Source organism: Pleurodeles waltl, chromosome 8 (assembly GCF_031143425.1).
Source record: "Pleurodeles waltl isolate 20211129_DDA chromosome 8, aPleWal1.hap1.20221129, whole genome shotgun sequence".
In the NCBI taxonomy this organism is placed as follows: domain Eukaryota; kingdom Metazoa; phylum Chordata; class Amphibia; order Caudata; family Salamandridae; genus Pleurodeles; species Pleurodeles waltl.
The window spans coordinates 1230406310-1230420386 of NC_090447.1; the positions used below are offsets into that span (position 1 = coordinate 1230406310).

At 42.0% G+C, this 14077-nt stretch overlaps 1 protein-coding gene across 1 annotated transcript in view; it reads right to left on the reverse strand.

The window, feature by feature from the left end:
• Positions 1–1257: 1257 nt before the first annotated feature.
• ALG5 (ALG5 dolichyl-phosphate beta-glucosyltransferase) overlaps positions 1258–14077 on the reverse strand; it is a 160687-nt gene continuing 147867 nt past the window's right edge. The window contains exon 10 of the mRNA XM_069205519.1: positions 1258–1523. Within this exon, the coding sequence (XP_069061620.1) occupies positions 1351–1523 (173 nt within the window). The 3' untranslated portion in view covers positions 1258–1350. The remainder of the gene's footprint in view (positions 1524–14077) is intronic.

Genomic DNA, 14077 nt, shown 5'->3' on the forward strand with positions numbered 1-14077 from the left:
GAAGGTGGGAAGATGTGGGCACAGTTCTTTCAGCCTTTTATAAGGTATGCTGTGATGCACAGGAAGTCCTTATGGAAGCCAATGTAGAGTCTGTGGGTGTTGCTACCATCCACATTCAAGAGCACAAGGGCTTGAATGGCATTTCTGAAGTCACTTTCCAAGAGGAATACAACCTCTTTCTTTAGTACAGAGCTGGTGCTATGCCATCTTGGAATTCTTTGTGGTGTGTTTCTTCAAGGTGGGGGTAATATCCAGAGTTGATGGAAAAGACATGGCACCTGGTGAAAGTTACGGTTTTAATCCTTCAAGTTTTATGTTGTTGAAACTGGCCTCCACTAGTTTTTTGTTTTTCTTGACAAATAGCAGAAAATCTGTTTTGGTCGTGATGAGGTTCACCTAGGTGCAGGATATCCTGTTGTGGATGTGATACGAGCAGTGTGTGAAATACTGAAATCATGGAATGGAGGAAACTTTCACGTACAGTTGTGTGTTGTTACTGTTTTGGTGAAGTTTTGATGCTAAGTAGAGGCTCCATGTTGAAGATGAAGATGAATGGCGTCAGCATATAGCCCTTAGGTGACAAGAAGCATCTGAGGTACACATTTGATTGATCAGGTGTCCGTTGGATAGGCAAAACTAAAACCGGAGAAGGGAATTGCCTCTGAATCCCATTGGAGATCTAACAGTATGGATCAGGGTTGGATGAGATCCTGGTGAACTCCACAAGTGACAGGGAGCTTATGTGACCTGGAGGTACCCATGTCAATGTACTGGTGTCTGTCAGACAGGCAGAAACAGAAGCAGCAAAAAGATCTGCATGTGAATTTCATTGGAGAATTCACAGTGTGGATGAGGGTGGGGTGCTCGACAGTGCTGAAGGCAGCGGAGAGTTCCAGAAATATTAGGACTTAGGGGGTCAGTCCTTATATTTGGCCTGGACTGTGTTGTCTATGTAAGGCTGTAGGGTTGTGAAATTAGGTCTGGCATGTGCACAGATATTCCATGTTAGGTCAGCAGAGGTATTTCTATTAACTGTAAGCCAGCTTTGGAACATGTGAATAGTAATGTGGTCAGTTAGAACCAACAGTAAGAGAAGCAAACATAAAACACTAATACGAAAATGAGGATAAGGCCCTTCTTCATACAGGAGTAAACCAATCAAAAATTTGAGGATATGCTTTCAGTGATCAAGTAACATAAAAGGAGGCACATACTTAAATGTGTCATTTACCCTACAAAGAAATTGTACACAACTCATCAGGGCATTGTGTATTTAATACAAAAAATAATTTCAGCATACAATGAACAACAGCAGCATCAGACATACGGAGCACCTGTTGCCCCTTCAAGTTAACAGTTTTTCTTTTGGCTATCTATGTCCGTGACTTTGGCATCTGTCACTATTTTGTGCTTGTTTTTATCCAGTGTTTCAATTCTCCAGGCCCTGGTTAAGTACCTCAGTCGTATAAAAAGGAGGTCTCTGCCCATTTCCAGCCAACTCCAGAAGGGTACCAATTTAGAACCTGGAATCAGGAAAAGAACCATTACTCCACATCATACAAAAGGATTAATCAGTTCAAAATTAATCATAAACAGATACACATCTTTGCTCAGAAATAAGTACAAGTTACACACCTTGGATTTTTCAAATGGAATCTCCAGCACATTACTGAACTTGGAAATATTTTGAGGCAAAAGACTGAAGACAACAACGTTTCTATACTCCTAATCAGTCTCCAAAAGGCATCATAGCCATTCTCGGGAGCTGCTCCTTAAACGGGTTGCCTCTGCCCAAGACCTGAATTACACCAATTAAGAAGGTAGATGCGAGACAGAATGCAGAAATAGGTGTTTCTGAATAACTCTATCATAGTTTCTGGACAGGCAAGGTAGGAGGGTAGTGAGGGATCCATGGAAATGTTTTTTGTGATACACATTTTCCATACACATTACAAAAGGTAAGTACTTTTTTACTCAGATGGACACATTTTCCCACAAACTGCTTGACTAAGAATACACCCAGAATAAGTTACAATATAAATCTACACAATCTGATGAGTGAGACAGCTTAGCAATCCTTTATAGTGGAAGCATCAAGAGGGGTATAAGGATGTGCTCTAAAATGGATGTATGCCATTACTTTGCAGTATTCAACTTCATGGGTCATTACACTGCAGGTATTACATTGTATAAGCCCTTACATTGAGAGCTTTACTTGACAGTGCATTATATTGGAAGTGTCCGTACATCACAAGTAAGTTGTTAAGTGTAATTGTTTTACACACACACACACACACTCATATATATTGTATATAAAGGCATATTCATATACACACATATAGATTTTAAAAATATGTATACAAGTGTGTATAACTATACATTAGGTATTTAATTAATTTTAAATGCAATTTAAAACGATGACATATTAAACTAGTGATTTCATTTTAAATATTTATTTATTTTACAATAATTATTTTTTATTATGTAATTTATTATAACTTTTGTTTTAATATAATTATCCTTGAATGCTAAAAACCTGTCACTAACCCAGTACATTATCCGCCTTGAACCCTAAAAAGCCCTTGCTACTTCTATACACTACCCATCTCTGAACCCTAAAATTCTCTTAATACCTCTATACACTACTCACCCCTGAAGAGTAAAAATCCTTATTAACCCTATACACTACTCATCTCTGAACCCTAGAAAATCCTTAATAACCCTATCCACTACCTACTCTGTACCCCAAAAATACAATACTACCCCTATACACTACCTACCCTCGAAGCCTAAAAATCCCTTACCACCCACAAAACCCAAACATTGAATTATAAAATATATTCCTTTTTTTTAAACATCTTACACGTTTTTATAAATGTATTTTTTTTAAATGCTAAGAATAATCTATACCTTTCATTAGCTAATTACAATTTTGAATACCCCAATATGAACTCATTAAATAACTTACGTTACATATGTATTGGTATATTATTTTAAAATTTGAAATATATTTATGTATTCATTCTATTCATTAAATTACATAAAAATAAATTAAACCCTATTTTTAAATAATTACAAGTTCAGCTTTCCTCATCATTATATGTGTGCAAATATTTACACATATATTTATATAATCAGAGAGATAGTAATTCCTCAGAATCTTGACTGGTAATAACTGACACCATTTGACGAATCTCCACAAAACTTTGTATAGCTAATGGTTTTTCTACATTGGCTGCTGATGCAACGTTTTGTGGTGATTAGTTAAGGGAGTGCAAAGAAAAAAGGGTGGTCCCAAATCAATGCATATTCCATAGACTTTTTAGACAGACAGAGCAGGAAAATGGCTGAATGGATTTTGTTGAAATTTGGCAGGCATAAGGATGATCGGATGGAAAGGGTCTTTTTCGGTAGTGTTAGAATTTGGGTTACCGCCTGACTGAGGTGTGAGCCCTAGTCAAGCAGCAACCACAATCCTAGTCAGGGCAAGGCACAAGCAAACCCCAAATTAACCTGTGCTCACCACCTGGTAGCTTGCCCTACAGCAGCCAGGCTTAAATTGAAAGCAATGTGTAAAGTATTTGTGCGCCAGTAGGAGGGGTTGAGGGGCTTCCAGCCAATGTTGCTCAACCCTGGAAGAGATGAACAGAGCACATATATGCGCTATCTATGTGCACTTATGTCAGTTGCCTTTTTAGGCTGTCCGTGCACTCAGATACACAGCCCATTGACAGACTAGCATAACCATCAGGCAGATCTCAAGATTGGGGCCTTTTCAGATGGAAAAAGAGCCCAGTTCACAGAATGGGGAGGTGGGAGTGGGAGAAGTTGGCATGAATTTGCTGTTGGAGGGTTGGAAATGGCCCTTTCTGTAGGGTTATCCCCAAACTTTTTGCCTTCCTCTTCCTATTGTTCCGACCTACTTTTTGTTGGCTGTAGGACTCTTGGCACTTTACCACTTTTTTTCTCATCATATTGGCAAACAAAATAATCCCCTCCATTAAAACAGTTATTGTCTGAATCAGTGTTGAAGAAATTGTGCAATGTCTGGGCCCTACTGCATGGTAAGGGTTAAGTATCATTATCAAAGTTTTGTTGGAAGACTGCACTCTGATGCAGGCAGGGTCCGGCGTCGACTGAGGTTGTGATGGATTCTGCTTGGAGTCGAAAAGTACAATGGGCTGTAAATCCGTCTCAATCAGACCCAGAGTTGATGCAAAATGAACCTGTGCAGTTATTAAAGTCAACACCAGAGCTGGTGCCGAACCTGAAGCTGGTTCCAGGGTCACAGACAGCACAAAGGAAGGACCTGCTGTCGGAAATCCAACCGTAGGCCCCTGTGGTCCAAACGCCCGTCAGAGGGAACCTGTAAAGTGCTGAAACTGTGTCTCTAAAGAATACCACTTCAGGTTGCATCAGGGATAGACTGGGATAGGCTCTTGGGAGTGACATGCTGATGCCTTGGTGGCCTCTCTGCAGTTGAAGTGGTACGAAGGGGTTGATTCCTGCTTTAAGCTTTTTAGACGACTTCTTGGACTTTCAGAAGACTTTAATTGTGATCATGGTGATCTGCGAGGTAACAACTTCGGGAGCGGTAATGAGACCTTCTTTTCGACAATGTGGAGTCTTCCAATATTGGCGAAATACAACTTCACCTTGCTGTCCCATTTGGCCTTCATACTCATCTGCCGCAGTCATCATAGGTCTTGAAATCATGCTCTGACCACAGACACATTTTGTGAGGCACTGTCACAAACATTTGTTTTCAACAGTGCCTACATGGCTTGAACCATTTTAGGAGGGACCATTTTCCTCGGCACACTGTAATTTTTTTTGTGAGAAGGGATCTTGAAAAGATCAAGGAGAAGCTCTTTTCCCGCTTCTGAACAAGTGGAACAAAAAGGAACTGATGTCAGCAAACACATCAGTGGCATTTCCATGTGGTTCCAGAGCGGAACAACATCTGCACAGGGCCTGAGGATGCCATGTATTGGCATGCAGGAGTTCTGCTCTAAAAGGTTCTGGATCCAGTTTGAGAACTTGGGTATATTAAAAAGATGTCAGATCTGTGATTACTAGTATCCATCAGAGCTGTAAATCAAAGAGATAGGAGATCCCTCTTGACCGATTTAAGAAAGACACCAGAGAAATCTTGACCAATCAAATTTACAACTATATTCCATGAAGGCAATCAAACAATAAGAAAAAGCCTACACCAACACCGGTACCGTCTTTTCAACAATCCTGACCTACATTACATTGTTTTGACTAATCTTGTATGTATTCTAGGAGAGGTAACAACCTTAAAAACACACAATGGCAATCTTCATTCCAAGACTCACAAAACAAACAACCTGTTTCACAAATCTAACAGACTTTTTAAATTTCAATAGTGCTCCATTTGTAAACTGAGTGGGCACAAAAACAAAATCTATGACTCCTACAAAATGGCCCATTAAATCAACCATTTGGTTACTTGCCATACAACCTATGTTAATTACATCCTCCTACATGCATTTGGAAATAGAAGAGATTAGAGGAGCACTTTCAGAACATTCGAAAGAAACATTTTAAATGACCAATTACTGAACACTCCAAAAAATATCATAACTGTAAGAGAATCTTTTTTGGGGGATTGACTACATCCGAAAACTAAGCCGAGAAAGACACCATGAGCTATTGCTAGGAAGAAGAGCCTGTCTTTGGATCCTCAATACTGAGTCAGTTATATCTGTACTCAATAAAGATGTGGAGTTAAACTACTGGCTATTAACCAACTGAAATGACTTATTTATTATTCTTATCTGGTAACCTCTTTGCACCATTATGTTTAATATTACTTACGTTTGTAGCCTAGGTCTCATTAACTTGTGGTTGCAGGCTTAAACATTCTGAATGCAAGCCTGTTATTGCGAATTCTTGAGCATTTTAAGGCGCTTTCTGTCCTGAATCCATCCACAATACAGTCTCCGCGGTGACGTGCTGTAAGGTGGAAAGGCAGAGACGCCATGGGGCAGCGCGGTGCTTGGGTGCAGAGTGCCCCAGTAAAGACACCGTGGACTGAGTGCGGCCGGTGCGAGTGGAGCAAAGGAGCATGAAAGGAGGTGTTCGAGAGACTGGGGTCAGGAGATTGTGGTTTCCTGGCGCAGGAGCGTCTCTGAGGAAGACCAGCTATTACTGCTACTTAACCACTACTATGCCCACTCTACCTGCTGACTCACTCACCTCTCGGCCCACTGCTTCGCTGGCTCTTCAAGGATGGAGTCGTGAGTCATGAGCTAGGGCAAGTTGACTGCATGACAGTTGCATGTCAGCATGACCGCCGCAGGACAGCTAGAGGGCTGCATGATTCTTGGGGAAATGTATTCGCATGTTCACATTTTTTGCCCTATGGTTAGGAGATGAGACCGGAGGAGTCAGGTTCAGGTTCACCCGGACTGTGTGCGACACTGTTTTTGAGAACTTTACTTATACTATTTTACCATGTCAGTGTTCATTAAGACCAAGAGGCAGGGGAATAGGTCAGTGATACTGGTTTGTGACCTTTTACTGAGTTTTGTCCCTATCAGATAGGCTTGTGTTGATCTTATTAGGAACTAGACTGAGCAAGACCGTGGGAATGAGATAGTAAGACCTTGCATATTGCACTTTATAATATTTTACCCGGAGTTGTATTCCTTGGGTAATTTATTTATTTCCAAATGTTTTTAATAGGTATGGGATAGTGTGCTGTGACCTTCGATGAGTTTTACTGTGAAGAAATCTTGAATTTGATATTGCTTGTATTTATGTCAGGTTGATAAGAATCAGTGAATTAGATGTAATTAGGTGGTATGTATGTATGGATTTTACGGTTTTTCTAACTGTGTATGTCATTTGGGGTATATGTAATATTTCTAGGAGAAGCAAATGTGTTTTGCTCTGATAACCAAGTTTCTTTCACAGACTTTTACAGCTACCATATACAATTCCATTGCCAAACTGACTTTCCAATCACTGAAAAGTCATCGTAGTGTATAATCCTAGGACAAGACGCTAACCCGAAACGTCGTTCTTGATTTTCAGTGGCCATCTCTATATTCATGTTTAACCAGATGAAACTCCTATTTTACTTCACGTTGGTATAAATAACTTTGTACGCAATTTCCAACTAAGGCCAACACCCCCAGTATGGATGTCACCCTCTCACAATGGTTTCTTACGCAATAACATTGTAGAGTTAATTTAATTGAGCATTAACAATGCTTGGTATATCCCCCTTCAACTCCCCCCATGTCCTTTTCCAGGAATTCCCTTGTATCACTTTTTGTCATATTTTCACAAGACTAGACAAACAACTTCCACAACTGACATTACTACCAGTGTGTTTGTGTGTTCCAAATTTCGGTTAGAGTGGCACTTTTCCACAGATTTTCATTGTTTTTCTTCTCATTGAAAGATTCCTAGGAACTACAGTACCAAAGGGGGTAAACGCTTGTTGGCTGTTGTAACAATTAGGGATTGCTTTTACAAATAAATATAATTACCCAGAAGGATTTCCAGATGAATGAAATAAGACTGTTACACCAATAATTGCTCAAATGAGAACATCTACTATATGTATACAGACAACTGAACCTCTTAAATTCTTTCCACTGCCCAAAATAAATCAGACAATCACAGCAACTGTTTACAGGCCATCAATTACTGGACTTCATGGATGAAATGTAAGATTGCCTGCAAAATATTCAGAACTGTAATTACTCACTATGAGCACTTCTGAAGGAAGGCTGCTCATTACCACTTAGTAAATAATAAACACTACTCCTTTTATTTCTATGACTATTACGGTCTACTAACCACCATAATTCCAGTCTTATATCTGGGCTTCAGATCCAAGAAGAACAAGTAACCTACCTTGAGTAATACTTTTTCTGGTGGATACACTAACTGCAGATTCCTCATCTTATGTCTATCAGCAGGCACCAGACTAGATCTGGAAATGTTCTCAGCTCCTGCATGATGGTAGGTGGCACTGTCCAGCTCTGCACTGCCTTCTTTCTGTCCCGGAAGACGTAGAGCACAGACGCACATAATCGCCATCCCTGTGCTTTAACATCAGTTTCTGGCTTGATTCTTTCTGCATCCTCAAATGAGGACCTAAAAACAATTGTTGGTACCAGTGTGTAGATCTGTAGTATGGGACTCTTTTTTATGGTCAAAAGAGATTACTTGACAGAACGGAGATGTGAGAGGGCAATGAGGAATCTGTGGTTATAGAGAGCAATACCAAAGGTAAATAACTTGTTCTTCTGACATCTAAATGCAGATTTCTCACCTTTGCAATAGACACGCAAGCAGTACCTCTCACAGTGGAGGATCTGTGGAATGGGTTGAGAGCAAAAAGTCCTGCAGCAAAGAATGGGCAAAATACCCTTCCCACTGGACCTGTCAATTGTGAAAGTGTGAGTGATGCCCATGTGCAGCCTGACAGACACTTCACTTGACAACACAGTGGTGGCAGTCTAAGCCCTCGTAGAAAAGGCACCAGGCCATCATGAGGTGTTTTTGTCTGGCAATGCATAGCAGATCTTAATGTAGAAGACTATCCACATTTGACAGAGTTTATTTTTGAATAGCCTTGCCTTTCTTTGCCCAGAAAACGCTACAAAAAGCTAATCATTCATTCAATAATCTTCGGTATGATTGATGCAAAAAATAAGACCCTTTCGGGTCCACTTAATCTGTCTTTTTCTTCTGAGGGGTGGGACAGGGCAAGAAATGCTGGAAGAAAGATGGATTTTTCAGCATGAAAGAAGTCACAACTTTCGGCAAAAAGGCCATCCGGGGCCTCAACACCAGGTTGTGTGAGAGAAAGGTGTGAAGGGCAGCTGCATTGAGACAGCCTGGAGCTCACTCACACTATTTTATGAAGTGATCACAGAGAGGAAGACAGGTTTGAAAGTCACAAGTCTCAACGAGCAGCTGTATATTAGCTTGATGGATGTACACATGAGGAATGTTCAGGACCACATTAAGATTGGACTGTGGAATCACAAACGGTGTGGGAGGGAACATTTGTGTTAAACAGTTAATGAGCCACATCACAGTAGGTGAGTTAACAAGGACTGTTTGTCTGGAAAGCTCAATAACGCTGAAAGGCCCGACGCGTATCCTTTAATAGTGCCCACTGCAAGACCATGCTATTGCAAAGACAAAACAAACAATAAAACATCCAACAGTTTGGCTTGGGAGGGGTCGGTGTTGTGGATTCCACACCAGGGGACAGATTTGTCCAGGAGCCTGGTGCAAATGGACTTTCTAGAGGGACATCTGACAGCAGGATAACATTTACAGCCTCAGGTGGTAGATAGAATGCAGTCAACTTTCGCCCCTCAATCTCCATGCAAGGAGGCATAGACTCTGCAGGCTTGGGTGCAGCACTCTTCCCTGCTGCTGCAAAAGAAGTGGCAGTCCGAGAAGGATACACATGCTCATGTACAGTATTTCCAGGTACCACACTCTTCTGGCCAAATTCGGAGCCATTAGGATGACTTGGGGAAGATCATTCCTGATTTTCTTAAGAACTGTGGGCAGAAAAGCTAAATGAGGGAAGGCAAAAGCTTGAAAAGTGTTTGTTCTCTGCAGTAGTGAAAAGATTGAGTCGGGATTCTCCCCCATGCTGGAAGATGCTTTGCGTCACCTCAGGGTGAGACTGCCATTCGTGATCCACTTAGCATTGCTGACAGAGTTGGTCGGATCTAGTGTTCAAAGATCCTGCCAGATGTTGACCATCAGGGAAATGTCCTGATGACTCATCCAGTTTCAGAGGCGCAGAACCTTCCGGCACAGCACCCAGAACTCAACTGCGCACTATTTATTGCAGTACCACATGGCTGTGGCGTTGTCTTTGAGAACCTGAACCAGCCTCTCTTAGATGGATGGTAGCAAGGCCTTGAATGCCAAGTAAACTACCTGCAATTCCAACGGGCTGATATGGAGCCAGGTCTCTACCAGAATCCTCTGATATTCACCTCACCTAGATAAACTCCCCAACCCATCAAAAATGCATTTGCCACAATTGTCAACTCTGGGTGGAGCAAAGAGAAGCTCTTGGTCCAATCGTATCTGAGCAGCCACCACAGCAGATCTTTTGTATTCTCCTTTAGAAACCTGGAAAGAATCCCTTGGTACTGAGCCTTCAGATCCCACAGCAGAGTCAGCATGTTCCATCTGGTATGTTCCATAAGTAGGATGCAGAAAGAGACAAGGACAAGAAGCCTTTGAGTTGCTCTCTCTGAGACCCAGGACAGGGCCTGAAACACGTGTCCATAGTCCGAATGTCCTGGACTCGTTAAGCCAATGGAAAGGCATTGCAACTAGAACAGCTCCGATGAATGGGAGCCTCTGGGAAGGAGTCAGGTGTGACTTCAACACATTGATCGAGAATTCCTAAGATGTGAAGAGGTTTGCCTTCATCAGTTGGCTGTCTACAATTGGCTGCCTGTATCGAGCCTCTCTTCAGTGTATGGGAAGACTGGTATTCCCAGTCTCAGAAGATATGTAGTGACCACCGCCATCACTTTTGTGAACAACTGAAGGGCACTGGACTGCTCAATCAAAATGACAATGTTCTGTCCAACCCTGAACCGCAGGTAACATCTGTGGGAATGCATGGCAGTTATGTCAAAACAGGTGACCACAAATCCAACGCCACAATCCAGTCGCCTTGATCCAGGGTAAATAGCATTTGGGCCAGTGAAAACATCTTGAATTTGTCTTTCTTGATCAAGAAGTTGAGAGGATGAAGATCTAAAATAGGATAAATACCTCCATCCTTTGGCACCAAGAAATAATGGGATTAGCACTGAAGCAGAGTGAACTTCCTGCTGGAGGTTGGACAGAAGGTTTCCCTAAAGTATGGTCTATGACAGGAAGAATATTTAGCAGATCAGCTAGGAATGGTAATGCATATCCTCGTCTGACAATCTGTAGCACTTATTGATCAGATGTGATGCTCTACCACACTTGTTACCAAGGGGAACAAGTTAAATCTGTTTTGTGCCTGTGGTGGAAGCAAGGGGGTAGGCATGGGCAGTGCATAGGCCCTGGGGACTTGGAAACTGTTGGCTTGATCCCTCACCTTGGCCTCAGAAGGATGTGGAGGTCTGCTGTCGCGTTGGTGGTTTGTGACATTGTCTGTGTTGGACCTCTGCCTAAGCCCAGAAAGGGACAGAACTGTTGGGCATACTGCCTTATTGTTCAGAAAGGTCAAGAGACAGTGCTGTTACCCTGTTTTCTTTAAAGTACTGTAGCGTTGAGTCTGCTTTGTCACCAAACAAACAAGTCCATTTGAACTGCATGTCCATCAGGGATGCCTGGACATCACCTGAAAAAACTTGTGAATCTCATTCAAGCATGTCGCCGAAGAGTAACACCGGCAGTGACTGCCCTGCCCAAACTGTCCATAGCATACATTCCTGATCAGGTGAGTGGGAGTTAATTCAACCTGGTATCGGGGGAATTATCCAACCCATTGGACTGAAGGACCATATAAAAATTGCCATAATTGTAAATCTGATGTTCATCCATGTCACCTTGATTGTCATCCAGACTATGTGAACCTTGACATTGCAGCAGATTTTTCTTCAGTCTCATTTTTGAACACCTGCTCAAAGGAGATTCTTCTTCTCAACACAAAGTGTTTGCTCCTTGAGCCAGAAGGACTCTAAAGACTCTAATCCTTTGTTAGGGGAGTAAGGGCCCCTTTCTGTTAAAGGTAGTTTTCTAAACACTTTTGAAAACCATGCTTTCATCACTACTAGCACTCTATATTAGATAAAACTCAATAACCATCCAAACATGCTCACAAAATGCCAAATTTCCAGTTACCCGTGCAAGACTCCTCACACACAGCTAAAAAGAACAGTTGATGGACGGAATTCAGAAAAAATCTAACATTCACCCCAGTCACAGATCTGGGTTTAATCCATTAGTTTCTTTGCTCACCATGCCATTCCAGTTTAGACCCGGCCATATGCAAATCAGTCGTGACCCTGTTCCCCATGGGAACAGTCCAGCCCAAACTGCCAGACCAGGTCCCCTTGGACCAGAAACAAGCATCCTGGGACCAGTTCCAGGGTATCACCCTTCTTCAGCCAGGCTAGCTTGAATCTGGTGGCATAGGGAGCACAGGCCCATGTGTCTGGGCATACCCTTTCCACTTGGGGGCAACAATGCAAAAAGAAAAGTTGATGGACGGAATGCAGAACAAATGAAACATTCACCCCTAGTCACAAATCTGGATTTAATCCATCAGTTTTTTTGCTCACCATGCCATTCCAGTTTGGACCCAGCCATATGCAAATCAGTCTTGACCCTGTTCCCCATGGGAACAGTCCAGCCCGAACAGCCAGACAAGGTCCTCCCTGGACCAGAAACAAGCATCATGGGACCGGTTTCGGGGTATCAACCCTCTTTAGCCAGATTAGCTTGAATCTGGTGGCATAGGGAGCATGGGTCCCACGTGTCTGGGCATACCCTTCCCACTTGGGGCAATAATACAAAAAGAACAGTTGATAGACGGAATGCAGAACAAATCAAACATTCCCCCCCAGTCACAAATCTACATTTAATCCATCAGGTTTTTTGCTCACCATGCCATTCCAGTTTGGACCCAGCCATATGCAAATCAGTCTTGACCCTGTTCCCCATGGGAACAGTCCAGCCCGAACTGCCAGAACAGGTCTTCCCTGGACCAGAAACAAGCATCCTGGGACCGGTTTCGGGGTATAACCCCTCTTCAACCAGGCTAGTTTGAATCTGGTGGCACAGAGATTACGGGTCCCACGTCTGGGCACACCCTTCCCAGTTGGGGCAACAATGCAAAAAGAACAGTTGATCAACGGAATGCAGAATAAATCAAACATTCACCCTTAGTCACAGTGTTTGTTTGTTTACTCCTCACACACATCAGTTAACAGACAAACCCAGCAATCAAAACCCAGCATTATGCAGCCCACACACCTACTCTCAAGCATGGCAGTGCCACATCCCTTGTAGCCTCTTGTTAATACCAGCAAAACAACCTGGTGGTATGAAAATGTACATTAAATATAAAGTCTAACCGTCCCTCTACCCTTAAATAATTATTATATGCCAATTGAATCAATGTGTGGGATAACTGTGGATCACAGTAGTTTATTCATCATCCCACCCAGTTTGCAAATGATCTTTCTGCTGCAGACACACATGTCCTTTATGTTCTGCACCTGGGTCCAATACAGAACCCCCAAAAGGGTCTTGGCCTAGCAGGACTGCAAACTATCATTCATCTGCTTTTGCCTAGCCAAGAAAGGCTCTAAATACATGCAGATAACATGCAGCTCTATTTCAAAATCTTAACTAAATATATAGACAACCTGAGCACACTTCAAAGGTATATTTCAGATATACTCAAGGCCACTAGCTGAACATATAGCAAAGAAACAGGAACGACGGAGGGCAATGTATGGCAGAGAATATGGAATGATCTGCCACTCTCCATCCAAGAGAACTAAAGCTGTCAAAATCAATTTCCTCTGAGGAACAAAAGCAGAAGTTACCTTATCAAACTTGAAATAATTAAATCATTTATATACTTAGAATCTCTAAAATGCAAGTGGTAACCAAAATGACCAAACATATATAGCTTTAAAAATGAACTTACCTGTAACACAGAACATATTCGTATGGAGCCACCTCTGTTACATTCCTTTTCTTCAGAATGCAATTTATTTTCCATTGTCTTTCAATCCTCCACCCACTATGCAGTTTGTCCACATGGCTCCCGTCTCAGACCATTCAATTTGCTCCTAAGTAGGTAGGTGTGTAGAATGCTACTGAAATGTGAACTGAGGGTTAACAATGTACCCATTGCTCTCACTTGATCTATCTAGAGATGTAGTCTAAAGAAGAATGTGAGCTCTAAATTTAAGGGATGTTTGAACTACAAACATCAGAGTGGACACAAAAGTGTCTTGGTTTACACTAAAATCACTGCAACTTCTCTCATTCTGTTGTGGCCATCTTAAAGGCCATAGGCCATTTCAGTTCTTTT